This window comes from Acomys minous, assembly GCF_964271855.1.
Source record: "Acomys minous genome assembly, chromosome: 8".
In the NCBI taxonomy this organism is placed as follows: Eukaryota; Metazoa; Chordata; class Mammalia; order Rodentia; family Muridae; genus Acomys; species Acomys minous.
This window is the reverse complement of record NC_140489.1, coordinates 11,070,286-11,097,983: the sequence shown is the minus strand read 5'-3', so window position 1 is coordinate 11,097,983 and position 27,698 is coordinate 11,070,286. Positions and strand designations below refer to the sequence as shown.

The window sequence follows — 27,698 nt, the reverse complement described above, 5'->3', positions numbered from 1 at the left end:
AGGCGCGCGCGCCCCCCTTCGCCCCAGCTCTAGTTACCGTGCGCCGGGGTCGCGCGGGCTGCTCGCCGGCTCCCGAGGCGGAAGGCGCTGCGCCGTCGCCCCACTCCTCGCAGCGACCCGGGCCCCAGGCGGCGGTTTTGTCACTGTGGCACCGCGGACCGCGGGGTCCGCGCGACGCTAGAGCGCCGTAAGGCGACGGCGGCGCGGAGCTGACGTCACGCGCCGGGGGCCAGCCGGCGCGCGTGAGGCCCGCCACGCCCCCGACCCCAGCGGCCCCAATCGGGAGGAGCCCGGTCGGGTAGGCGGGGCCTCGGCGGCGAGGAGGACAGCGCGATTGGCGGAGAGGGAGGAGCGAGAGCCCGGACAGCGAGTAGGAGCGAGGCGGGGCGGGCCGAGGCCTCGGCGGAAGTCTCGCGAGGCCGAGCCGGAGTAGAGTGTGGCGGCGGCGGCGGCGGCGAGATCTGGGCTCGGGTTGAGAGGAGTTGGTATTTGTGTGGAAGGAGGCGGAGGCGCAGAAGGAAGGGGGCAGCGTAACGCCGGCCCGGAGGGCGGGAGGAGGCGCGGCCAGGGCGGGCAGCTCAGGCGAGGGCTAGCCAGGAGGGGAGCAGGACGAGCAGAGGCCGAGCGAGCGCGGGGCGCACCGAGCCAGGGAGGCGGGGAAGCCCCGCGGCCGCCGCGCCCGCCCCTTCCCCCGGCGCCCGCCCCCTCTCCCTCCCCCCCCCCCGCCCGCCCGCTCGCCGCCTTCCTCCCTCTGCCTTCCTTCCCCACGGCCGGCCGCCTCCTCGCCCGCCCTCCCGCAGCCCAGGAGCCGAGGCTGCCGCGGCCGTGGCGGCCGAGCCCTCAGCCATGGCCTCGGGCGACACCCTCTACATTGCCACGGACGGCTCAGAGATGCCAGCCGAGATCGTGGAACTGCACGAGATCGAGGTGGAGACCATCCCGGTGGAGACCATCGAGACCACGGTGGTGGGCGAGGAGGAGGAGGACGACGAAGACGACGAGGACGGCGGCGGCGGCGGCGACCACGGTGGCGGGGGCGGCCACGGGCACGCTGGCCACCACCACCACCATCACCACCACCACCACCCGCCCATGATCGCGCTGCAGCCGCTGGTCACCGACGACCCGACCCAAGTGCACCACCACCAGGAGGTGATCCTGGTGCAGACGCGGGAGGAGGTGGTGGGTGGCGACGACTCGGACGGGCTGCGCGCCGAGGACGGGTTCGAGGACCAGATCCTCATTCCGGTGCCCGCGCCGGCCGGCGGGGACGATGACTACATCGAGCAGACGCTGGTCACCGTGGCGGCGGCCGGCAAGAGCGGCGGCGGGTCCTCGTCGGGCGGCGGCCGCGTTAAGAAGGGCGGCGGCAAGAAGAGTGGCAAGAAGAGTTACCTGGGCAGCGGGGCCGGCGCGGCGGGCGGCGGCGGCGCCGACCCGGGCAACAAGAAGTGGGAGCAGAAGCAGGTGCAGATCAAGACCCTGGAGGGCGAGTTCTCCGTCACCATGTGGTCCTCAGGTGAGTGCCAGCGGCGCGCCGCTGCTCAGGATGTTTTTGTTTTGAAGGGAAGCCATGTTTTATGTGTGTGATGGGCGCCGCCATCTTCTCCGCCCGGGCAAGTATGGCGGCCCCAAAAGATGGCGGGGGCGGCGGGCCGCGAAGATGGCGGCGCGGGGGAGGGGCGGCGCCGGGCTAGGCCGCAATGGCGTAGTTTGTGCGAGCGGAAGCGGGCTGTGGCGGCGGGCGGAGAGGGAGGGGCCGGCGCCCCTCCACGCCCGTGCCAACGGACGTGCGGCGGGCCGGTTGAGGGCGTCGCCCCGCGCCGGGCCACCCGCCGGGCGTTGACAGGGCCGTGGCGCGGGGCGGTCGCGCGCTGTACCCCCTTCCGTTCCCTGGGGGTTGGGGTGGGGGGGGTGTCGGGGCCCCGCCCCGCTTCCTCGGACGCGTAGCGTCTCCTCGAAGCCCTTCCCGGAGCGGGCGGCGTAGAGCCCGCCGCTGCTGCCCCGCGGTCACGCTGGCCCGGGCCGTCGCCGCTGCGGGGCGGGACTTGGCTGGCACGTACGGCTCTCGTGTTCGGGTTCGGCGGCCGTTGGAGCTTGTCACTGGCGTTGGCAACGCGCTCCTTGCCTGCCCGACCCCGAACGGGAGTTAGGGAAAGGAAGGGCCGGGGCTTTTCACTGGTTTTTACGCTTTGTGAATTTAGCTTTTTAAGTGTTGGGCCCTATGCAGATAGGCTGGGCTGGTTTGCACAGCTTAGGACATTGGCCACCAAACTAATAAAAATCGCATAGATTTTAATATCTGTAACCTTTGAAAGCAGTTATTCTTGTCTTCCCCATGGAAAAATTAATGAAAAGTAGATAATTTGTCTTACTCTTTTAATTCGGCTTTTGTCAGATGTTCGGAAGACCGTGGAGGTGCAAAAGAGCATAAGTAAAATAGGTTAACATCCCAGCTTCATTGTTAGGTTACAAGCTAGACAGGATAATCCTACGTAGCTAGTTCATGTAGCCCTTGTGATGATGAAATTTGATGAGTTTGAGAGCCTCTTAACACTTGACTAAATTCTCATATTTGAGTGGAGCCTCAATATGTAATTTATTAAAATGCTAAGGTTCAGAGGAATGAGTGACATAGACGAAAAGCAGGTCTAGAAGTATCGAGAGGACAGTAAGGTGGAAGGGTGGGCCTGTGCTTCACAGGGGAAAGAGCTACAGGAATCTAATAGGAAGTGCTCAGGGCTCTGTCCTACACTGAATGACTCTGGTTACAATCTGCTCAGCACTTCATTTACATGAAACTTAACTAGCCAATACCTACTAGTTAATTAGACAATGCCTTCCACACATTTTGATCCCTAACAGTAGTTTGCATCCTGAGATGTTTAAATTAAGAGCCTTCTCTCCCCACCCCACACCCTACCCCTTTAATAGAAAAGAAATAATGAAATCAGGTTGAGGGCTTTAGATGAATTTACCAAGTTCGGAGTACCAAATACATTAATCATACAATGCGTTTGGCATTTGATGTTGCCAAATTGTTGACCTGCTTTTCCACACAGGAAGAAACTTGGTAGTGTGGCATTGATGAAGAAGTGTGTATTTAAGCCACCAGTTTAGGGGAGAAAGTGAAGGGCTTGGCTAATGTAGGCTAATTTACAATTCAGTTAGCATTTAGTCATTACTTCCCTTGTGTGACTGGAGGCTTACGAGGGCACATAGAGCAGCTGGGGGGCATTTTAATATCTGTTTCTTTAAAACCTTAATTGTCTAGTATGTTCTGAGTAGTCTGCAAAGAAAAAAATGGTAGTTATAAATATTTGATGGCAATAGTAAGGGATGGCCTATTTCCTCAGAAATGTCTTGTGGTGAATGATCCATCTTGCCTCTGTGGCTTGCAGTTATTACAAAAAAAAGGAGCTAAGCAGTGTGTGGTCAACTATGCATGTCCCAAGTTCAGATTCTGAAAACAGTTTAATCTTCAGAACCGAATTAAGACCTTACAATAAGTGAAGAAATACAAACAGATTAGTTTAGTTAAATGTGTCACGTGTGTTGCTGTGGTAGGAGTAGATCTCATATCATTGATCATAGGCATAAGCTGTATCACAGTGGATAGTTTATTAGATTGGCCAAACTAGGAAGCCACAGATTTACATAAGCCCCAAACTAGTTTCCTGCAGTCCTTACAAAAATAGTTGTACATTTGGGGTAGTTTTTTGTTGTTGTTTTTCTGGACAGGGTCTCTTTGTGTAGCCCTGGCTGTCCTGGAACTCTGTAGACCGGGGCTGACCTGAACTCGAGAGATCAGCCTGTCTCTGCCTCCTGAGTCCAATAAAAAAAAAGGCTGGAGGAGTGCAGTAAAAAAGACAGGAGCCACCGCAGTCCACCAACAATGTGAGTAGTAAGGCACTAGTTATTTGTTTGTACCTCTTGGGTGTTTGTTTGCTGAGACAGAGTTTCTCTGTGTTATCTTGGCTGGCCTGGACTTGCTTGGTAGACCAGGCTGGCCTCTGGCCTCGGACTCAGAGTGATCTGCCTCTGTCTCCCAAGTGCCAGAATTAAAGGGGTGTGCCACCACGCCTGGCTCCTCTTGGGTTTTTTGTTGTTGTTGCTTTTAACACATTTTAAGTAGGGGTTTGTGGGTCACTTTGCTTTTGTGCTGTTTTCCTCCTTGGACTTCAGAGTGACAGCATTCTGTGTGGGAGTCATGTTTTTAATGAAACAGTAGCAAAGCACTGTAGCCATTGCTTGTAGCAGGCATAGAGGCCTATTCTTTCCTTTCCCTTCCCTCCTGGTTTTCATAGTTTCTCTATCATCAGATACTGCAATGATGTTATGTATATGTAGCAAAACTTTTCTTGGGGAGATGCACGTCTCCTCTCCTCAAATTGGGAACCCACAACAGATCAAAGTATGCATACTACCAAAGCCCAGCTCTGTGGTAATCTCATTTACCATGTTGTTATCACAAAGTAGTCCATAATCATACATTTCCATGGACCAAGTCCCCAAACTCTCCAAAGCAATCCTGTCAACTACATGCCCTACATTAAAGCAACCTCAGTTTTAGGCCTGGGTTCTGGTCTGGTGACTAGGAGGCTACCTCCTTTCCTTTAGCTGCCACTGATAACTTCTCTCTTCTGCCAACAGGAGCAAATAAGTCCCTTTTAGGAAAGGTTAGGACTCCTGTCCAATCTAATTACCACTAACATTTTAAGCTTTTGAAAGAATAGAGAGAAGCAGGCGGGGGTGATTGATGCTCAGTGGTTAAGAGTACTGGTTGCTTCTCAGAAGGACCAGGTTTGATTCCCAGCACCACATGGTTGACTGACTGTTTTTTTGTTTGGTTGGTTTTTGGTTTTTCGGGACGGTTTCTCTGTGTAGCCTTGGCTGTGCTGGATTAACTCAGCAATCTGCCTGCCTCTGCCTCCCGAGTGCTGGAGTTAAAGGCGTGCGCCACCACAACCTTGCAGTGACTGACGTCTGTTGACAGGGGGTCTGACACCCTCTGGCCTCCTTGGGCACCAAGCATATATATAGTACATGTAACATACATGTAGGCAAAACATCCATACTCATTTTAAAAAGAAGGTAAAGGGGCTGGAGACATGGCTCAGCTGTCAAGAGCACTGTCTGTTCTTCCTGAGGTCCTTAGTTCAGTTCCCAGCAAGCACCTGGTGGCTCACAACCCTCTAATGTCCTCTTCTGACATACAGGTGTACATACAGATAGAGCTCTCATATACATGAAATAAATAAGTAAAAATCTTAAAGCAAGGAAGTGGCAAAGACATACACTGGGCTCCCAGGTGGCCGCTTACAAGCCATTTCTGCTTGTTTTGAAGTCGGCTAACACAGTCCAGTCTCTGAAAACTGGGGATTCGTAATGGGGTCATGAATTAGTAGGACAGTTATTACAGAGCGGATTTCCTAAGATCTGTATCCTTTTGTTTAACTTCTCTGGCTCAGGAGACTGATTCTCTGTGTCCTTCCTCCTACTTTGAATAAGAGTGAAAATAATCAAAATAGGAAAGGTTGTTTGTTTTGTTTTTTGGTAGAAACTTTAGTTTCAAAACTGATTATTTACTTTGAATTTGTATTGTATAGTTTTTATCTGAAAAGTACTCCCTACCTTTTTTTTTTCTTTTTTCTGTGTATGTGTGTGTTGTGCTGTCTTTGAGGGCTTCCAGAGGTCAGAGTAGGGTGTTGGGTGTCCTCTTCCTTGAGATGGGTCTCACTGAACCTGGAGCTAGGTTGTGCCAACATGCTTCCTGTTTCCACACTCCGCTTCCCCCAGCCTTGAGTCTAACGTGGGTGTTGAACTCTGAACTCCAGCCCATCAGTCTTAACAAACCATCTCCTCGGCATCCCCCTCCCCTTTTTGTGAGCAGCACTTGTGCGGTAGATAGCTCCAACTGGCCTCATACTTGAGGCAATCTTGTCTCAACTTTCTGGGTGTTGTGTTTACTTGTGTTTCTTACATTTCTGTATTCAAAACCATGTTTTAAATTTTTGGTAACTGAAACATGATTTGGACATTGAAAACATTAATTTTATTAGTTAAGTTACTAGGAAATGGTAGAGGAGACCTTAGGTGTTAATCAGCTGGTGTACTTGTATATATGCCCTTGATCTGTGGTGTCTGAACATGAGGTGGGCCACTTCCTAACCATCTTGTTAGTATGGTCCACTGTGGCTTTTTGTGGTGCGAGGATCTAGCTAGAGCCTTGCAAACACTAGGCAGGCATTCTCCCACTGAGCTACACATCAACTCTGATTAATTTTCAGTAACAGCCCAGTGGTTTCAAGGAATTGTACTAGTAACCACATTGGCATTACTCTCTAGGGAGCACTGGCCAAGGCTTCTGTTCTTGGTATTTTGGTAAAATGAAGTAGGGGATCCCTAAAGTCTTGTCCTTTTTGCTTTTGTTTGAAATATGATTCTACAGTGTATCCTAAGCTGGTTTCAAGCTAATGGCAATCTTTCTGACTCAGCCTCCTGAGTGCAGGAATTATAAATGTGGACTACCACACCCAACTTAATGTATTTTTTATTTTTGTTTCAGGGCTTGAATGGCAGGGCTTCGTGTGTGTTGAATGTGCACAGCTTACCACCTAGCCACACTCTGATCTTCATTTTTAATCTTTAAAGCAATGAAATTGTACTTCTTTCCAAATGACCAGATATTTAATAGGAAGTCATATACTGAATTTCTTCATTTTCAGGCCTGGGTGAGGACCCAGGTCCCACACACTTGGTGAGAGAGAGCTCTACTGAGGCACACCCAGCCTAAACCTAAGATGACCATGCTGTTACTTCAACTTTGCACAGTGAGTTTTGACTTTTTTTTGAGGCAGGGTTTCTCTGTGTAACCTTGGCTGTCCTGGAACTCACTCTGTAGACCAGGTTGTCCTGGAACGCACAGAGATGGGCCTGCCTCTGTCTCCCGAGTGCTGGGAGTTTGTATTACACAATGGTATCTAACATGGGTAAAGGTTGTTCCTGAGTAGTAAACACTCCATCTCAATGTGAGTTTGCGTGGTGACAGTGCTGAGTAGATGTCTCTTGATAAAAGTGAGGTCAGAGTGGCCAGAGATGGTAGGCATGGGTACTCAGCCAGCAGCAAGTGCGTGCTCGCATGAGTAGGTAAGTATGTAAATGGAGAAAATTAGAAGCAGAATCATTGGAGTCAACTCTAATGAGCTTCCTTCCTGGCAATCAAGATGAAAAAGGAAATTACACTGTCCTTACTTGATACCAAGATGGAAACCTAGGAAGGTGTGGCTTTGTCTGCAGCTCCAGCACTGGTAGGCTTAAGGCAGGAGGATCACATGTGTGTATATATGCCACAATGTGTTGAGTTCATTGGACAGTTTTCAAAAGTTGCTTCTTTCTACCATGTCAGTTCCAGGGATCCAGCTCAGATTACTGGTCTTGGAAACAATTTCGTTTTACACTGAGCCATCCTCTTGGCTCCCAAGAAACCTGTCTTTTTTAAAAAGGAAAAAAAAAATGATTCTTTGGGAAACCCATTCTCATGTCTTGCTCATATATTAGCCTTTTTCTAAGCACCTCTCTTTCTTTCTCCCCTAAATCTCATATTTAAATCCATGACAAACTTTTAACAAACCCCATTTCTGTTTCAAAAACAAAAGGAAATGGGATTTGTGAAGATGGCTTAGCAGTTAAGAACACTGGGTGTTCTTGCAGACATTCTGGGTTCATTTCCTAGCACTAGTAGATTTGCAACTGTTGGCATCACATCCTAGAGATCTGATGGCCTCTTCTGGGCCCTACAAGCACTCAGACTTACACACAAAATGAAAATAAATACTTAAAAAGAAAGAGTGGTGCTGTAGGTCGCCACTTGTTTGGTTTGATGCCAGTACCACAAAAGGAAAGGGTGACTGTCTTACATGCAGGCAACTCCCGAGTGGTAGTCAGTTTATGTCCTTCATGAAAAAGGTTGTGATAGGGAGACCAGATGGCTTTGGGCAGAAGTCACTTGATTCTTAATAATGCAAGAAGCCGAGTTCAATTCCTCTGAAGGTTCAAAGAGTTGGCTCCTCAGAGTTGCCCTCTGACCTCCACTCAAGTGTCATGGCACACTTGTCTCTCCCGTGACATAAATACACATGTACACAAATTAAAAAAACAAAGCAAAAGCTTCCCACCAGCATGTTGTCATGTTTCACAGTAATTCTTAGATCTGTGAGGGATGTCTTAAGAAGTGCAACACTTGAAATAATTACCTAGCTGAAGTTTCTTCATTGCCCACCTTTTTTATTATTGTTTTATTTTTTTATATTTTATTTTTCAAGACAGGGTTTCTCCATGTGGTCCTGGCTGTCCAGGATCTTGCTTTGCAGACCAGGTTATCCTTGAACTCAGATCCTCCTGTCTCCCTAGGGTCAAAGCCGTGAGCCACTAAGCACAGCTTTTCCACCTTGATATGCTTTGCTATAGTTGTTGAGCTCAGCATGCTTTAGAACCACTAAGCCTGCTGGCAAATAACTCATTTCATCAGGTTGTTGGTGTTCTGGCTTCAGAGGTATGAAATGAAGGGTTTAGAGTCTGTGACATACATTAGTTTGAGTGTGAGTTTGCATTTGAGTGGAAGTTTACTTTTGAAATCATACTTGAAGGTTTACTTTTCCTGTCCTGGGATGGATTCCATACGTTAAATGTTCAGTTTAAAAGTGTTTATGTTATGTTGTGCTGTGCTGAAAAATATCACCAAATATACCCAGGCCTTAATTCCTGGAATCTGAGTGCTGCTTTATTTATACCTCTGATTAAACTAAGATTCTTGAGGCAGGGAGAGGATCATGGATTATCTAGATTATTTGGGCCCTAAATATAATCACACTACTGTCCTTGTAATTACGTGAAGGAGTCAGAGGGAGAGGAGCCTCAGACAAGGAAAGAGGTGATTAGGAAGCAAGAAGTTGTGAATTGTGATTGTGCCGGGTTCTTGAGCCAAGGAATGTGGCAACCCCTTCCCCCACCACCCATCCCCCACCCCCCAGCCTCAAGGTAAAATCTTTATAGTGACCATAGGTCATGCTGACTGACTCCTATCTCCAGAGCTATAAGCCACTATTGGAGAGGACTGCTGTATATGCACATCGCCTGCAGGTAGCTGGAAACCTCTGTGGAACAGCCTGAGACCTACTCTCTATCCCCCTTAAACAGAGCAGAGAGGAGAAAAGAAAGAATTTGTTTGTGCTGGGTGTGATAGCACACACCTTTAATCCCAGAGCTTTGAGGGCAGAAGCAGGGGGATCTAGGGGAGGTCAAGGCTAACCTGGTGTACAGAGTGAGTACCACAACAGCCAGAGCAACATAGTGAAACTCCAAAAACACAAACAGAAATGTTTGTATAGTCGACTCCATTACGTTCCAGATAGAATGGTTGACAGTCTTGGAAAGTAGGTTTTATTCTTGTTATTTAATGGGTGAGAAGACAAAAACAAAAGGCTATGTTATGAGTGGTGGGTGGAGCTGTGAGAACCGAAGGCCTTGGGGGGAAGACACTTCATTCTAGGTGTTGGAGGAGAAAAGACCATGAGAAGTGGCAGGAGAGGAAAGTTGTGTTTAGTAAGTGCCTTCTATCAGGCACCAAAGAGAGCTGTGAGGAAACCAGTGTGGTTGGTACAAAGTGGGCAGAGGAGACTCCCTTTCTGCCTGCTAGACCTGGAGTACTCTCAGCCTTCTCTCTCTTTCTCCCCTCCCCCACCTTTATTTTTTCCCGTTTTGTTTTATTTTGCTTTTCGAGGTAGGGTTTCTCTGTGTAGCCTTGGCAGTTCTGGAACTTGCTCCGTAGACCAGGCTGGCTTGAACTCAGAGATCTGACTGCCTCTGCCTCTCAAGTACTGGGATTAAAGGCCACCACCGCCTAGCCAGTCTTTTCATGTAACATTTTGAATTAGATCTTAGTGACTAGAGGTTGTTTTCAGGCCCTTGGCTTTGCTTCTCATCAAACTGGAAGTCATCTTGGTAAGGATCTGAAGGACCAGCAGGGCTAGTCTGTGTAACTTCCTGACGTTTGGGTGGAGCCACACAGAGAGAATGTTGAGTGTAGATGAGTGGCTCAGCCTACCCAGTCAGAGGGTGTTGGTTAGATTTTGTTTCCTCCACAGCTGCATCTTGGGTTGGTTAGCTCTCCTCTGGTAGTCCCAGGCCATCTGCAGCTGGCCATACTGCTGTGATAGAAATGCAGGACAGTTTTAGTTTGGCATTCTCAACAGGGTAATCTTGCCACTGCAGTTCTTTTCAGTCAGTAGATTATGTTCTTAGCCTTTTGCAAATAGGCCTTGGTTTACCCTGTCAAATCCAGTTCCATGCCAACTTTGGCTTCAAAGGAAGCTGCAGCAATGAACTACTAACAGATGTGTCCAGCCTGCAGTCTGTGGCCATTATGTATCCTAGAATAGCTATGAATGTAGCCCAACATTTGTAGATGACAGTGTCAAAAGAGTGGACGTGTCCCCTGGATCTGATGCATTAGTAATTTTTAAACCAGCGCTAGATAATTTGCTTCCTGGACATAATTTGCTTTGGTTTGTGTACAGTATCACCTGTTGTAGTTGACAGAAATCAATATTGTATTTGACATTCAAAGTAGATCAGCCTGAATTCTCCTGTACAGATTTTTTTTTCAGTATTATGAGATTAAAAGAATGTAATAATAGCCAGTGCAAGAGGTTGTATTTGGGTGTCTGTACCTGTAACTAGTCCCAGCACTGTAAGGAGGTGGGGGCTGGAGGAACATGGGAGCAGGGCAGCCTGGACCACATAGTAAGACTCCAACACCAAAAACAAAACAAGGGGTTGGAGAAACGGCAGCTCAGGGGTTAAGGGCTTACTGCTCTGGCAGAGGATCCAAGTTTGGTTCCCAGCATAAAATATTAGAAGGTAAGAATGCTGCGCTGTTGATATACTGTAGAAGAGTGGGTGATGATAAACTAGATCATGCAGCCCTGCTTCAGGCTTCCACTCATGTCTCTCTCCCTTCTTAACTGATGTCCTTTGCAAGTTCTTATTTTCTCCATTAGTGGAATTAGGGGGTGGCTCTGGGACCCTTTTCCATTTTCAGTAGGCATGTTCATTGTTTCTCTGACTGTAAATGAAGTCTCTATGCCAGTAACTGGCACCATTCTCTCCAACCTAGATTTTTTTTTTAAATTCTGTTTTTGCTTTCTGACAGCCTACATGGGCATCTCAAAGCAAAGAGAAACTAGATTCCCGCCCCCACCCCCCAATTTCTTCCTCACTTGGCCACCTCAGTAGGTGACACCACCATCCTCCAAGTAATGTATCTGTCTGGTCAACAAACTGTGGTTTAGTCTTCTAAAAGAAATCTTCATAGTTTTGTAAGGACCTCTTGGAAATGTGTTCCTTTAATACTAAATCACATTTCTCGGAAATAATTGTCTTTCCAAGTGGGAAAATTACCACCACAATCCCCTGGGTTTCATGGGTTTATCCTCTCTGTTAAAACCAATCGATCCACCTGTCCTTGCATCAGGAAGGCAGTCATAAAGAAGTAGAAAGGATTGTGTTTAAAAACAAAAACAACCCAAAAAACTTTGTTAGGGGCACATTTTTAAAGATTGGTCTTTAGTTTTTGTATGGGTGTGTGCACATGTGAGCACAGATTTCAGGTGGGCCCAGAAGAGGGGCACCTGATCTTTGGGAGCTGGAGCTATTGGGAGTAGAACTCAACTCCAGGTCCTCTTCCAAAGCAGTACGCAGTAACCTCCCTGTGTTATCCCTCCAGCCCCCTAATCAGATTTTGACTTCTGAGACAAGGAAGGTCTCACTATGTCGTTGAGCCTGTCCTCAAACTCACAGTTTGCCTCATGAGTGTTGGGATTAAAGGTGTGTACCATCCCACCTGGTACCACTTTAATTCTTGACAGCCTTGAACTGGGGCATAAACTCAAATGATAAGCCTAGACCTGTGACTGTGACCAGTGAACAACCCCAGGGATCTTTTCTGCTTCCCCAGAGCTGAGATTCCACATACTGCCTTGCCTGTCTTTTACATCGGTACTGGAGAATGAACTCAGGCTTGTGGAACAAGCATTTTATCACTGCCTGTCTCCCCAGCCTCTCTCTTGGGTTCTTTATGCTCTTTTATATGGTAATAACTGAGTCTCAAAAAAGTGTTTTCTCTGGGCTGGAGGTGTGGCTCCATAGAAGTGTTCCATCGCTTAACTTCTCTCTTTAGAAGTATGCTCCCTGAGGGTAGAGACTGGAATGTTGCCAGTGACGTGCATCTTCAAGGCCCTGGCTAACACCTATGGAACTAATACAAGGGTTAGTCTAGGCTGAGAGTTCTTGGTTGTGCATTTCCAGGAAGGCTTCAAACTTGCTTTAAAGTTGGGAAAATGACCTTGAACACCCCCACCCCAAGCTCTGATTTTCAGACTTGTATGCTGGAGATTGAACTGAGGTCTCATGCTAGGTATGGACTTTACCAACTAAGCTGCATCCGGAGCCCTTTGCTTTTATCTTTGTATCACAAATGTGTATGAACTGGCTCAGATACTGCCAGCCCCCTGCCCATTTCAGTGTTCTGTTAAGATGAATGTGGTGCTGCACAGCTCTAACCTCAGCAGGATGATCACAAGTTCAAGGCCAACTAGTCATGGCTAACAAGACTATTGATGCTGGGGAAAGTGGACAGGAAAACTACCTTTCCTGCCTACCACTGTATTTGTGTACAGTTAGTTTTGGTGTGGTAGTGACTCTTGAGGAGAGATTGACCTTGCAAGGACAGAGCAGACTTAAAACCAAAAATGAAGTGAATCTGACACTGTGGAGTCCCAGCTTTGTAACTGCTGGTGTTTGGTTTGTCGAGACAGGGCTTCTCTGTTTTAGCCTTGGCTGTTCTGGAATTTACTTTGTAGACTAGGCTGGTCTCGAATTCAGAGATCCACATGCTTTAGCTTCCCAGGTGCTGGGATTAAAGGCATGCGCCACCATGGTCCATCTTTAGCTGCTGATATTTTAATTGATGCATCCAGCTAACTGTTTTTTCTTAGACCCCTTCATCCATCCATAGAAACACATCTTTATCAGTGCACAGATATATTGTATTCTTCCTAGCTCCTGAGAAACACTTGGGTGTTCCATTAAAAATGTATCGGTTCGGCCTAAGATGGCTAGTAAAAGACACAGAGTCTGAAACGTACTTTAAAACTGCCAGCACTACACTGGGCAGAATCTAAACTAATACAAATCTACTCCTAAACTATGGTAAACAAACTACTCTAAACGGATAGATACATCATACATATACCCCAAGCATTTGTTACTATGGTGCTCCTGTGGCCATTTGTTCCCTCAGTCCTCCTTATCAGTAAAACCCCCCCCCTCAACTGTCCATCCCCTCCATCGTAGCTCCAGGAAGCCCCGCCTTCCACTTCCTGTCCTTCTGCCCAGCTTATTGGCTAATAGCATTTTATTGACAATTGTTACATCCATTCAAGACATTCCTCCACACTTGGGGCTTTAACAGTTCATCACACAGTTGTTTGGGTTAGGCTTCAGAGTTGGCAACCAATAAGGAGAAATGTTTCATTTCTCTTTTGTCCTTTTCTTTAACAAAAGGGGTGGAGGGCACTACCAGCTAGGTGGATCAGTAGGTAAATTGAAAAACCTGATGACCTGAATTCCGTCCCCAGGTCATACACAGAGGAAAGATGAAAACAGGCTCTGACTTTCATATACATCTTGCCTGTGTGGCCTGAATTTTGTACACAAAAGAACTTTGTTTAAAAAAAAAAAAAAAAAGGTTTATGCCTACAACGTATAGTTAGTCCCAGGTAAATTGCTTAGCTTTTCCACACCTTAGTTTCTTTTTCTTCTTTATAAAATTAAAGTGGATGGTAGTTGCCCACTTCATAGAGAATGCACATAATGATGGAGGTAGTGCTGTACATTAAATAAACATTGCGCACAGTGCAATTGCTATTATGTCAGATTTCTCCTGTTGATTTACAGTGTTTTCTAGACTGAAGAACGTGGAAGTAAGCTGTGGGAGGGGGTGGCTCATACCTGTAATCCCAGGAACTCGGTGGAGGGGGTGGGGGAGAAGCTGAGGATCAGCAGAAAGCTACAGTGAAGAGTTTGATCCCTGCTAAGGACGGAGGGAGAAATCTACCCCTGGAAGTTGTCCTTGACTTTCACTAAAGTATTTTTGTTTGGTTTTTTTCAAGACAAGGATTCTTTGTGTAGACCAGACTAGCCTTAAACTCAGAGAATTGCCTGCTACTGCCTCTCAAGTACTGGGATTAAAGTTATGCAGTACCACCTCCCAGCAAATACAATAATCTTCAAACAAAATAAAACTTGTTCTTAAAAGTATAGTGGTGAAAGTCGGGTGTGTTTGCACACACTTGTAATTCTAGCACTCGGGAGGCAGAGATGGGTGGTCTCTCAGTTGGAGGCCTGCCTGGTTTACACAGTGAGTTCTAGGATAGCCAGGGCTATACTGAGAAACCCTGTCTTGAAATACCAAGGTTGAGCCGGGCGTGGTGGCGCACGCCTTTAATCCCAGCACTCGGGAGGCAGAGGCAGGTGGATCACTGTGAGTTCGAGGCCAGCCGGGTCTACAAAGCGAGTCCAGGACAGCCAAGGCTACACAGAGAGACCCTGTCTCGAAAAACCAAAAAGAAAAAAAAAAAGAAATACCACGATTGAGGGGGAGGTCAGGGGGCAAGCCTTATAGAGGGTTACCTGTTCGTAGTAGACTAACTCAGAATACTAATGTGAAGGTCTGTAGGACTTGACATTGATGGTTTGGGTGACCTAGAAGAATCAGGATTTCAAAAGATACAGAATAAGTAGTCGAAACTTGAGGTGGTAGCTATAGTTACTTAAGATTCCACTTGAAGCTATTGCACTTTATTTAATGTATTTATCAATGTATTTATATTTATATAGTTAAGGTGGTCAATCTCATGTGTTTCAGATGAAAAAAAAGATATTGACCATGAAACAGTGGTTGAAGAGCAGATCATTGGAGAGAACTCACCTCCTGATTATTCTGAATATATGACAGGCAAGAAACTCCCTCCTGGAGGGATACCTGGCATCGATCTCTCAGACCCTAAGCAACTGGCAGAATTTGCCAGGTAAGTTGCAAGAACTTTCTATTCTGGAAAGTATTTTAATTTTGCCAGATGTAATTTTTGTTTGTTGGCTCCCAAGTGACAGTGATGGTTGATATTCTTTCTCTAGGGACACTTCTGAAACAAAAGCAACCGCTCTTGGTTTTGGTAAAAAGCTTTGCTGTCAATGTGTGAAAGGCTGCATTTTAGGTCTTTGCAGACTGAGATGAGGCCAATACTCTTTGGTTCCACAACTGATGGTGCTTGGGACTTAGGAAGTTGCACATGATTTGTGTTGTTTTGAGGTGGGTGTACACATTGCCTTTGTGCCTCTTTCTTACAATGTGTCCAGCTTTATCCTGGACGCTTTAACCACAGGACTTTCACCAGTTAATAATTTGGTGTGTGGTAAGGGTAGTTCCTGGTGATTGGTTAATTTGAGCTGACATGGTGGGACTTCTGAGCAGTCAACACCTGTACTCACTGATACTTGTTTGGCTTTTTTGATTTTTGTGAGTGTTTTTTGTTTTTTTGTTTTTGTTTTGCCTGAAATAGGCTCAGTTCCTACAGAAGTCTCTACTGTTTATATTATTTTTTTAGTGTTGTAAGCAATTTTTAATGAGAACATGGTGGTGTGGAGGGAGCACAAATATGTAAGATTTTAAATAAAATGCAATTGCTAATAGTCTAGCATCTTCCCTTGCCCAAAGTTGAACAGAGCCATTTATTTTTCATTTGTCATGGCTTAGTAAAAGTTAAGGCTCTGTGCATTTTTTAATAACACTGCTGGACTAGGCATGGTGACGCACTCCTTTAATCTTAGCACTCAGGAGGCAGAGGCAGGCGGATCTCTGAGTTTTAGGCCAGCATAGTCTACAAAGCAAGTACAGGACAGCCAAAGCTACACAGAGAAACCTTGCCTCAAAAAAACAAAACAGCAAGAACAAAAACCCACTGCTTTCCAGATCTTATTACCATTTATATTTCAGGTACAATTATGTAAATCAAATATTAAACACCCTTACCCCTAAAAGCTACAAATGAAGATTGAATTTGTAGTGTACAGTATTGGCAATGAGATATAGTTTAGGGACATACTGAATCAGATACTATGCCTGAATTTAACGTCAAATGCTCCTAAAGCTAACTGGCTCCTCTTTGCTGCTTAGAAATGGGTAAGGACACACAGATGGAGTATGTTGTAGACATGCTAGCAGTTGATGTGGACCTTGATAAGCCTAGAGTTGTTTAGGGGTTTTTGTTTTGTTTTGTTTTTCATGTACATTGGTGTTTTGTCTGGAGCTTGAGTTACAGACAGTTTTGAGCTACCATGTGGGTGCTGGAAATTGAGCCCTGGGTCCTCTGGACAAGTAGCCATCTCTAGTCCTGAGCCCACAGTTTTAAGACAGTCTCGCTGTAGGCTAGGCTGACTGGGCACTTGCTGCTTGTTCCAAACTGACCTTGACCTCAAAATCCTGCTTCAGCTTCTCAAGTGCCAGGACTATCGATGTGTGTCCCTCCATACCTGGCTCAACCAGAGTTTTGATAAGTAGAAACCAGCCATCCATGTTAGGGCATGCATGCCACAACAAAATGACACAGACAAAAATACAAATGATGTAAAACTGTGCCTAGAAATTGGGGTGCTTAAAGAAAATGAAATCAAGGTAAATTTGAATCAGGTTATTTAGGTCTGTGAATGCTGGCCAAAGATGTGTGGGTCTTTTACAAAAGGCAGCTGCTAAAGACTTGAGCAGGGAGGAAGAGCTTTGGTTGGGGAGGGTTACTTTATAACAGAGTCCAAGATGGGTTGATCCTCTTGGGTATGGGAGACGGCTTCAAATAGAAGGCTCAAGCTAGAGTATTAGGGTTGACAGAGTAAACATTAGAAGTGACAGGAGGTAAAGAACATTGCTATATGTCTGGTTGGGAGGAAAAAAGGGCACGACATCTATCTAACTGAAATCATTACCCTTCAGTCAGTGTTCGAGGTGGCCAGTGTTTGGATTTAGGGACTAAACGTTTATGTGGACTTGATGGTTTTAGGAAAGAAGTTAGAGGGAAGTCATGCTAAGGTCAAGATGCTATGGAAGTTCTAAAAAGGGAAGTTTGGGGAAACCTTTGTGCTTATAGAGTAAGAGGAAGCATTGAGAGTAGAAGAGAATTGTTTGAAACAGACTTGAAGAACCTTCTAAAAGACCAGGGAGAGAAGACTAGAACCCCGTTACACATGGCAGGCACTGTTTCAGTGGCAAGGTAGAGGAACGAAGAGAGGGAAGCTGTAGGGCATGAGCAGTGCAGCCCCCATGATATCTCAGAGCACCAAGGATAAAGAACCTAAAGCCCAGGGAGAAGGCCACACAGATAATGATGTCATGAACGCCATGGCCACAGCAAGTGATGAGAAGACAGTACAGCAATATGTTTTTCTTCTTGTTTTTTGTTTTCAGAGACAGGGTCTCTCTGTTACACAGAGCCCTCCCTGACTGTCTTGGGCTCTCCTTGCAGACCAAACTGGCCTCTGAGTTCAGAGAGATCTGCCTGCCTCTGCCTTCCAAGCCCTGGGATCAAAGGCATGCACCACCACACCCGGCTAGTGCAGCAATATTGTAAGAGCGCTCAGTGAGGGCTACACAAGTCTTCGTGTAGCCCAAGGCCCTGTGCTTGCTTGGCAGTGTTGCTGGACTGGAGCCCAGCACTCAGGTCTTTGCTTTGACAATCAACTCCTAAGACTTTAATTCTGTATTAGAATTGAGTGTTGACAGCCAAGTGTGGTGGTGTACACCTTTAATCCCAGCATCCTGGCAGGCAGATCTCTGTGAGTTGAGGCCAGCCTGGTCTACAAAGCAAGTCCAGGATAGCAAGACGATAAGAGAAATCCTGTCTAGAACAAAACAAAATAGAATTGAGTGTTATCTTGCTCACTTTGCTAGTGTATGAAAATATGGCACCAATGTGGACTGAAGATTGGACTCCAGGTCTGTCTTGAGATATCCCTTAAAGGTCATGTTAACTAACCTACGTGGACTTTATTGATGGTAGAGAGAAATATCTGAGCCTATATGCCCAAGTCTCCATAATATGAGACTGTCCTTGAATAGGGTCTTTAGAAGCCTTTGACTGTGACTTTGACAATAGAATACCAAGTAAAAACACCAAGTTTCACTGTTGGGGATCAGAGCATATGATCTATACCAGTTATGACAAAACCTGCTCTTCTGGCCTTAACCCTGACCACTGGGCTGTGATTGGAAAGTTAAAATTGAGCCCTGAGCTTTTAGCTTATGGATGAGAGTTCGTATGTTTCTCTCTTTTCCATCCTGAGCAATGTGGGTGTGCTGTCCAGGACTTGAAGCTAACCAAATGCCTCAGACCTGCCACACTCTGCCTAGACTGCTTAGCATATTTAAATAGAAGATAAATGTATATGTGTGTGTACACAGAATGAATTTTTTAAAATCCTGTCTTTAAAGCTGAGGAAGTGGGATTGCTTGGTTTTCAGCAGGAAACCCTTAGTCTTACATGTAAGTCAAGTGCTGTGTATCTGTTATCCAGTGAATTTGAAGGTAGCACTGGCATATACATGAAATAAAAAGTTGGGCAGAGATGGTACACGCCTTTAATCCCAGCAGCCAGGAGGCAGAGGCAGGCAGTCTGTGAGTTGCATCCTGCTCTGCAGAGGGATAGCCAGGGCTTTACTGCAAAACCCTGTCTTGATAAAGCAAGTGGGGGCCAGGGTCCTGATTTTGAGGTGGTGCTGCAGAGGGTGGGGGGAGTGTCTTTTACTGAGTTGGCCTGTTTGTTTGTTTGTTTTAATGTGGTCAACTAGGCAGTTCTTTCTGTGTATTTCCTTAAAACTGACACTAAAATCCTGTAGTCTGATTATGTGTGGTGAATGAACACCTGTAATCCCAGCACTTGAGAGGCTAAGGCAGGAGCATTGCAAGTTTAAGGCCACCCTGGTCTCCATAATGAGACCCTGCTGCTGGCAGAGGATAGCTGAGTGACAACAGAGACTGTCTTGACAGCCTAGGTCATGCCTGCTGGCTCTTTCTGGTCTGAATTTGTTGTGCTGAGGAGGCTTGTTCTTAGCTCATTGCTGGAAGACTTTGACCTCTGCCTCTGACATTAGTACATCAACATTGGTTGGTCCTTTGGTTTATATAGTGCTTTGCTTAAATTGTGTTGGGAAGTTACTGCAAGGGTGACTTGTGGAGTCCACTCTTGGTGGTGGTTCTTTCCACATGTGACAGGGCAGTGTATTGTGAAGTCCAACAGCCATGTCTCCAGATATGCCCTACAGTTTTGTTAGAGCAGAAAACTGTTAAGGATGTCTTTCTGCTGTTGGCATTTTGTTTCAGTCTCTTGGGTTGGTTTTGGGGGGGGGGTTGTTTGTTTGAAACATAGTTTAGAATATCAGAATGTATGGATTGTTTAGCATAAGCGACATGGTATTTTTAAAGAATACATTTGTTTTGTTGGGTCTAGTGGGTACTTACAGAACTTACCATGCTGGAGGCTGAGTCACAAGGTTGACAGGCTCATGGCCAACCTGGGCTACATGGTTGGGACCCTTGGTCTCAAAAAACCAAAGGAGCAAAAGGGTGGACTCATTTCTAACCACAAGACCAGTGATAGTAGTAACTGTCATTGCCCAGGTGTCTAGTGTGTTGTCTTTGACTCCTTGCAACTCTGGTGTGGGGAACATTGTGCCTGCTTACAGAGTAAGAAACCGAGGCTGAGAAGTTGAATGATTTGCTCAAGGTCATGAAGCTAGTAGAAGCCAACTCCAAGTTACATATCCATCCTGTCCTTGTCTTCATCGTGTCTGGGTCTGTAAAGTATCCCAGTCAATGAAAGAAAACTCAAGTAGTGTTTCTTGGGGTTGGGGTTGGGGTGGCCTTCACTCTTCATCTGTACAGTAGAGCTTCTCTGAGGGAAGAACCACTCTTGTTACGGACAGATAAGTCCTCCATCGATTCTGAGTCTTACGTTTGTCCAAAAGCATTGTAAATTCTCATTCTAAAATTAATAATGAATATTAGCACACAACTTTTGAAAAGGACATTTTAAGGGAAAACAACATCATTGGGAATGGTGATGGTGACATATTTTACCAGCATTGAGCATGTGGAAATAGGAAGATCACAAGTTCAAGACTGCTCTGTAATATATGCTGAAAGCCTGTTTTCAAAAACACCCCAGTAAGACTTGAAAGAAAGTCAGACAATGGTGGCACCCATGTGGTTGGCCAGTATGATAGTGTATGCCTTTAATCCCAGCATTCAGGAGGCAGAGGAAGGCAGATCTCTTAAGTTTGAGGCCAGCCTAGTCTACAGAGTGAGTTCCAAATGGTCAAGGCTATGGTGGGAAAACTCTGGGTTTGGGGGTGGGGGAGGGCAACTTGAAAGAAATAGAAGCATTCATGAATCACTGATGTTTGGTACTTGTCTGACCTCTAGGTGGTGCAGTAGCACCAGCCTCCTACCACTGTGCACTGAACCCAAACTTCAAATCTGCTGGCAGTTGAGGCAGCCGACTAGTGGGAATCATGCATGTGATCCTAGCACTTAGAAGTGGAGGCAGGCATTTGAGACCAGCAGACGCTAGTTTAGAATTTGTAAACAGCAGGCACTTAGTAATGCCAGCTAATCTGGATACTGGTAATCTGGCTTTAAGATTGAGATTGGGAAGGATGTTCTCAGATTGATCATAAGACACTGTTATAGCTCTCCCTTTCTAAGCATGGAATGTTTGGCCAGGTTGCCAGGTTTGATCACTCTGACCCTGGTTTGAGATGATGTTACAAGTCATCATCACATTATTGTTAAGAGGAACCACTGAATTAGTTACTATTTAAATATCAACCTTCACAGAAGATTATGAGGTGGCAGAACTAGGGATAAAAAGCTCTGTTTTCAAATTTTAAATCAGTTTTCTAGCAACTCCTAATTTCTTGCCCCCTTATCATACACAACTTTATAAGGAATGCTAGGAGAGGCTTTCAGAAAAATCAAGATTGCTTGAGGACTCTTGGCAGTCCTCACCCAGGGCCTCCTCTGGCTGATATATTAACCACAGTTCTTGTCTCATAAGGGAGCTCCCAAGCCGCAACCCGTAATTGTTTAAAATAAGCTAGTTATGACGGCAAACCCCTGTCTCAAAAACAAAGTAAAATTAAAACTCCCATAAAAACCATCATCTCCAGCTGGGCATGGTGACCACATCTTTAATCCCAGCAGCTGGGAGCCAGAGGCAGGTGGGTCACTGAATTTGAGGCTATCCTGGTCTGCAGAGCAAGTCCCAGGGCAACATACAGAAACTCTGTCTTGAAAAAAAAAAACAAAACAACCAAAAAGGGGGGGGGGGTGATGCCAGCTGTCCACCAGTCCCTCAGAAGTAGCCAGTGCACATTTGTGGTTTCCTTTGTGAGTTAGCTTTTATTACATGAATGCAGTAAAAATAGGTCCCCAGAAGATGATGTATATCTCTATGACATGGGCCTGCTTTGTTTGTGTGGTTGGTTGTTACTGTTTTTTAAAGTTGTATATTTGAGACATTCCTGTGCCCGTTCATTGTTCCCTTCTTTATAAGTTACCCTTGTCATCAAAGCAGCTGATTTTGAGTAACTTACCACGGCCTCACCCCAACTAAGTGATTAGTCTGTAGTTATCAGGATTGTTGATCTCTGTGGGGTTTTTGGGTTTTGTTTAACAGGGTTAAGTGGGAAGAGCAGGTGTTTGAGCCACACGATCATGGTGATGTGGTGCCATGCCAAGCCACACCAGCTTTGCCAGAGGCAGCAATGCAGCCTTTCCGAGGACTAGCACCAGCACTCTTAGTAGAAGTCAGAAGAGCCTTTCTTGCTCTTCAGCTCAACAGTCTGGGCAGTTTAGTCCTTTCTCCTCTGTGGAAGGGGAACACCATGAGCTTAGTGTTGATGCTGCAAGGAGGAATCTTAGGGACGATTTGATTTATGCTTGCTGAGTGTGACCCACTCCTACAAATCTGTCTCTCTTCTCTCTCTCTCTCCCTCTCTCTCTTTTTTCAATAAGAATGAAGCCAAGAAAAATTAAAGAAGATGATGCTCCAAGAACAATAGCTTGCCCTCATAAAGTAAGTAATGCGAGGGGAGTGTCGGTCAGACCTGCGTTCAGGCTTCAGGCAGTTTGTGAGGGACGCGTACTTTGTTGTCACTTTTGTAACTGAAGCAAAGGGAGGAATTAGGATTTTTGGTTTATAAACACGAGAGACTAAATTTTGTTTTGTATAGTAAAGGGCACTTACAATATGTTAAGTGGGGCTGCTGTAGGGACCAGTGTTTTATTGACTGTACTCTTGTACTGTGTTAGGACTATTTCTTTTTGGACCATTACCAAGTCTTAGACACTGGGTTGTACTTACCCACAAGTCTTTATGAGACTCTAAGCTCATATCTGAAACTTGGAGACTGTTTTGGATGTTGTTAGAATAGACCAAATAAAGACTTGATAATTAATTTCAGTTTTCTTTTTACTCTGTTAATTGTGCTACTAGCAGGGTGCATAACTGTTTTCAAACGCAGCTGGTCTTTAAAGTAAAAAGGGTTGGCTTTGAAATGTTTGCCGGGGGTGGTCATTTTTCAAATTGGATTGGACAGAGAAAAGATGCTGAAGTTGAGAAACGAGGCAGAAGAAATCATGAATGGAACAGACTTTCTAAAAACAGGACTTGGGGAAGAATAACTGTACTTTGATAGATGTCCACTGAAAACCATGCACCTGAGTCTCTGTGCTGCTTGTAAATGCTCGTAGTGTGGAGGTGGAGAATGCATGGTGGCTTTTATCCAAGGCAAAATTAAGATGCATTTGAAAACTGTTATGCCGTAAGTGCCGGGATCTCTTTGCTGCTCTGTATAAATGGGAGCTGAAGCTAGAGGTCAAGGTGGAAAACTGGCTTTCCCCTCCCTTTTGCCTGTGACGCTGTCTAGTGGTGACCTGTGCTGTCCTTCTGTCATGCTGTCTCACCATTTCCCCACTCACTCCATCATGGGCAACAACTGCAGAAGAAATTGTTGAGGACATGCTGCTCTCGGGCACCACACATCCATCTGCCTCCCCCGCACTGGTATCGCTTTGCCTGCCTCTTCCTTTTCCCAGTGTCTCACCAAATAAATTTCTTCTGTAGTTGCCATTCCTTGGAGACCCTCTTGCTTCTTTCTCTGTCAAGAAGGGGAAAGAGGCAAAGAGAGAAGAGGGAACAGTAGGCGATGGAGAATGACAGCCCATTGTTGCAGCACAGAATACGGGGCCCACCAAAGGTAGTGGTGGACTACCGTCATTTTAACTCGTTTATTTCTCAGTGCTTCTGTTACTTCATCTGGGGGCTGTAGCTGGGTGAGGCGGCTGTGGTGTAGCTGGAAGCCGGGGTGCTGGGTTCTACTCCCAGTTTGGCTGGTTACTGCTAGTAGTGTGACCTTGGGCAAGTCTACTTCAATACATCTCTAAGCCTCAGTTTCCTCATCTGTAAAGCACGGGTTTGCAATAAATAATAAGGCCTTTTTCTCAGCTGTCTGATTTTTAAATTTTTATTATTTTTGTCTTAAAAGGCTTAATGTTCTGTAATGCTAAGTAAAATTAGGGGGTGGGCTGGGGAGGTTGTTTTGCTGTAAAAACGTCAGTAAAGGCTGTTCAGTGATTGAGTCTCTTCTCAGTTTATAATGTGAACCACTAAGCATCTCTCTCTGTTTTAAGGGCTGCACAAAGATGTTCAGGGATAACTCTGCTATGAGAAAGCATCTGCACACCCACGGTCCCAGAGTCCACGTCTGTGCAGAATGTGGCAAAGCGTTCGTTGAGAGCTCAAAGCTAAAACGGCACCAGCTGGTTCATACTGGAGAGAAGCCCTTTCAGGTAGAGCCAGTTCCTCTTCCCCAGAGTGCAAGCTAGGGTGCTGGGCAGGGTGGTGGTGTCAAGCTTCTATGGGGGTAGAGGTAGGGGTGTCTTGTTCCGTTCCTGTTATGGCTTCCTGAATGTCTGCTGGGTTTCTGGGTACTGGGGGGGATGGTGTCTGTTGGGAGAGACAGGATTGTGTGAGAGTAAGCCCACACTAAATCTCTACCACCTTCATGGAGACTCAAAGGTACTATGTTTTGGTCGTAAGTAGTGTGTTGAATTACTGATAAAAGAATGCTTCTAAGTGCCGTGGCTGCAGCTCCAGGTAATACTTGGTGCTGCTTACAGAAGCGAGAGAGTCTGTGATACAGCTTTTGTCACAGTTGGCATCATTAAATGTCTTAATCATCTGTATTCTACTTTCTGGGGTGTCTATCAAAGTACTGAAGCTTTAAACGTGCACTTCGCACAACGCTTGTAGAGCTAGCCATGGGCTGTAGTATCAGGAAATCCTAGAGTTTGCTCAGAAGGTCCTCCAGGGGAGGAGGGAGACACACCCAGTAAAGTAGTAGGTGTTTTTCCATCTAAGCAATGAGCCATTGGCCTCTAGGGTATGGCCCCAGTTACCAAGTGGGTTGATGTCTGGTTTTTCCTTGGCAGTGCACATTTGAAGGCTGCGGGAAGCGTTTTTCACTGGACTTCAATTTGCGCACGCATGTGCGAATCCATACCGGAGACAGGCCCTATGTGTGCCCCTTCGACGGTTGTAATAAGAAGTTTGCTCAGTCAACTAACCTGAAATCTCACATCTTAACACACGCTAAAGCCAAAAACAACCAGTGAAAAGAAGAGAGAAGACCTTCTCCACCCCGGGAAGCCTCTTCAGGAGTATGATTGGGAATAAATATGCCTCTCCTTTGTATATTATTTCTAGGAAGAATTTTAAAAATGAATCCTACACACCTAAGGGACATGTTTTGATAAAGTAGTAAAAATTTAAAAAAATACTTTAATAAGATGACATTGCTAAGATGCTCTATCTTGCTCTGTAATCTCGTTTCAAAAACAAGGTGTTTTTGTAAAGTGTGGTCCCAACAGGAGGACAATTCATGAACTTCGCATCAAAAGACAATTCTTTATACAACAGTGCTAAAAAAAAAAAAAATGGGACTTCTTTTCACATTCTTATAAATATGAAGCTCACCTGTTGCTTACAATTTTTTTAATTTTGTATTTTCCAAGTGTGCATATTGTACACTTTTTGGGGATATGCTTAGTAATGCTGTGTGATTTTTCTGGAGGTTGATAACTTTGCTTGCGGTAGATTTTCTTTAAAAGAATGGGCAGTTACATGCATACTTCAAAAGTATTTTCCTGTACAAAAAAAAAGTTATATAGGTTTTGTTTGCTATCTTAATTTTGGTTGTATTCTTTGATGTTAACACATTTTGTATAATTGTATCGTATAGCTGTATTGAATCATGTAGTATCAAATATTAGATGTGATTTAATAGTGTTAATCAATTTAAACCCATTTTAGTCACTTATTTTTTTTTCCAAAAAAATACTGCCAGATGCTGATGTTCAGTGTAATTTCTTTGCCTGTTCAGTTACAGAAAGTGGTGCTCAGTTGTAGAATGTATTGTACCTTTTGACACCTGATGTGTACATCCCGTGTGACAGAAAGGGCGACAATAAAATAGCAATCCTAAAGAAAGATATGGCAGAAAGAGATCTGTAAGCACAGCCTTATTTTCTTCTGTTGTCCAGAATACTTACACTTCTTGAGCCTCCCAGAAATTGGAAGCTAAATAAAGCAACTCGAGTTTCCTTTATTTTGCACTCAGCGACAGTGACTGTGATGAGATCCGTGCATGGACACCTATTATTTCCTACACGCCCTGAATTCTGATAGAGCAGGCAGGAGGAACTACCTCAGAGTACACCAGACGGCCTGTGGCCACAGGATTGACCTTGCAGTCCTGGTGTATGTGGGAGTGGTCCATTTGTGTGGGGCCTGATGCTTTCTGAAGGGAAGGCACCAACTGGCAGTGGGTGCACCAGGGGAGGATGGGCCTGCCTTCTTTCTCATCACTCAGGCTGCCAGCAGCAGTGGCTTCTTGGCTTGTCCAGCAGGAATCCCAGTACAGTCCTTATTAGATGCTAGCAGATGTAGCAGTTGAGTGCCAGTAGCTGTTTAATGCTTGTAAACACACTAAGTGCAGAGTGGCAAGGTGGTGAGATCATTAGAAAGTGTACTCAGTGAGTACTTGACTTGTCATGTTGTGACCTCTTCAATGTATGAGTATAATTTTTGAATTTTACTTAGGGTCAAATACCAGACTTGTTAAATATTTTATAAACTGCCGTGATACATCAAAATCTCATTTATTTAAAATGCAAACCTAACTGTCTGTCTTTCTGTGCTGAATGCTTGACTACAAGGTAAAATGACAAACCAATACCAGATTTAGTCACAAAGAGGCTGGGAGACCAATTGGTCAAACACTTAGCCTAGCCCCATTTCTTATGGCCTCACCAGGAGGATTGGTGACCTGGAAACAGTGGCCCCGTGGCTCTGGAATTTTGAAGTGCCTTCTGAACCATACATGGAAATCGTAACTTGGGACACTTGTTATATTTGTCCAGAATCTGTTATCCAGTGAGTAGTTGACGGTACTGAGCTCATCAGCAGACCCAGCTGTGCTCTGGATGACAGGCTTTGCTGTGCCTGACTGTCAGGAGAGAGGGAAGCCTAGGGAGGGCCCCCTTCCAAGCCAAGTGCCCATGTGCTTCTCCGTAGGCCCAGGCAGAGCTTCCCGTGGTGCTTTGGTGAGCACCCAGGCCTTCGCTCCCTACCATCAGGTGGAGCATTCCTAAATGCCCTACAGTAGGAGTCCAGAGCCACGTAGCCCTCCCTCACCCAAAGTTGTACCACCCTTGAGCCTGGCCCTGGCATCTCTCAAGACCCTTGCCCAAGGCTCCACAGCAGAGCAGACCCTATGCTGTGGGAAGGCCTGCCAGCCACCCTGAGAGTCGGGCCTGTGTGTGGAGCGAGGCCTCATCCTCTGTGCCTTGATTCCTTGGGAGATGCCCTCGGCTCTCTCTTCTGTCCCTTTCTGTCTGAGTGGAGCAGTCATCATCGTCTTCACCCTTTCTGTGTTGGTGTTGTCTTCTCAGTGTGCAGTAAACGTCTGTTAGGAGTTCATTTGGGGATTCAATGACAGCTTGGTGTGCACTTCCTCGCTGAATGCAATTTGGACTTAGGGGAGCAGCATAGGGAACTAACATGGGTGGCAGTGGCCAGAAGGAAGCTGCTTCTTGTTGGCTTTGGCTTAAACCCATTTGGCTTTATAATTTTGTTATAGATATAATTTACTAAAGTTTGAAATGGTGTTCTAACAGTGAGTCCATTGTCTAGAGACTTAATCTGATTTGTAAAAGTAATACTGATAGACATATTTTCATATATCTGAGCAGAAATAAATGCATGTTTTTAGCAAATGTAATGTAAAAACTCCAGAGGATAAGTTTACACCCAATAAGATGTTGTTTTCTATTTTTGAATTTGTTATTTGCCCCTTTGGTGGTGGGGTTGGGGGCATATTATCTGTATACAGAGCTGTCACTCCAGAGTGACATTTTATTTCCCACAGAGATGCTGAGCTCACGCTGTGCTGGTCCCACGCAATGTGTGCAC

General features: G+C 45.8%; 1 protein-coding gene across 1 annotated transcript; it reads left to right on the top strand.

Moving 5' to 3' along the window:
* Nucleotides 1–25,833, top strand: YY1 (YY1 transcription factor). Its single transcript, XM_084792951.1, has 5 exons — nucleotides 1–1,519; nucleotides 14,987–15,149; nucleotides 22,181–22,241; nucleotides 23,858–24,016; nucleotides 24,659–25,833. The coding sequence occupies exons 1-5, from the start codon at nucleotides 847–849 to the stop codon at nucleotides 24,839–24,841; spliced, it is 1,239 nt and encodes a 412-aa protein (XP_084649077.1). The 5' UTR covers nucleotides 1–846; the 3' UTR covers nucleotides 24,842–25,833.
* Nucleotides 25,834–27,698: the final 1,865 nt, after the last annotated feature.

What these genes read in the sequence shown, in the direction of transcription:
- YY1 (XM_084792951.1), top strand. Translation starts at nt 847, where the DNA reads ATGGCCTCGGGCGACACCCTCTACATTGCCACGGACGGCTCAGAGATG. An exon ending in CAACTGGCAGAATTTGCCAG is followed by an intron (nt 15,150 to 22,180) that starts GTAAGTTGCAAG and finishes TTTTTCAATAAG; the next exon opens with AATGAAGCCAAGAAAAATTA. An exon ending in CAATAGCTTGCCCTCATAAA is followed by an intron (nt 22,242 to 23,857) that starts GTAAGTAATGCG and finishes CTCTGTTTTAAG; the next exon opens with GGCTGCACAAAGATGTTCAG.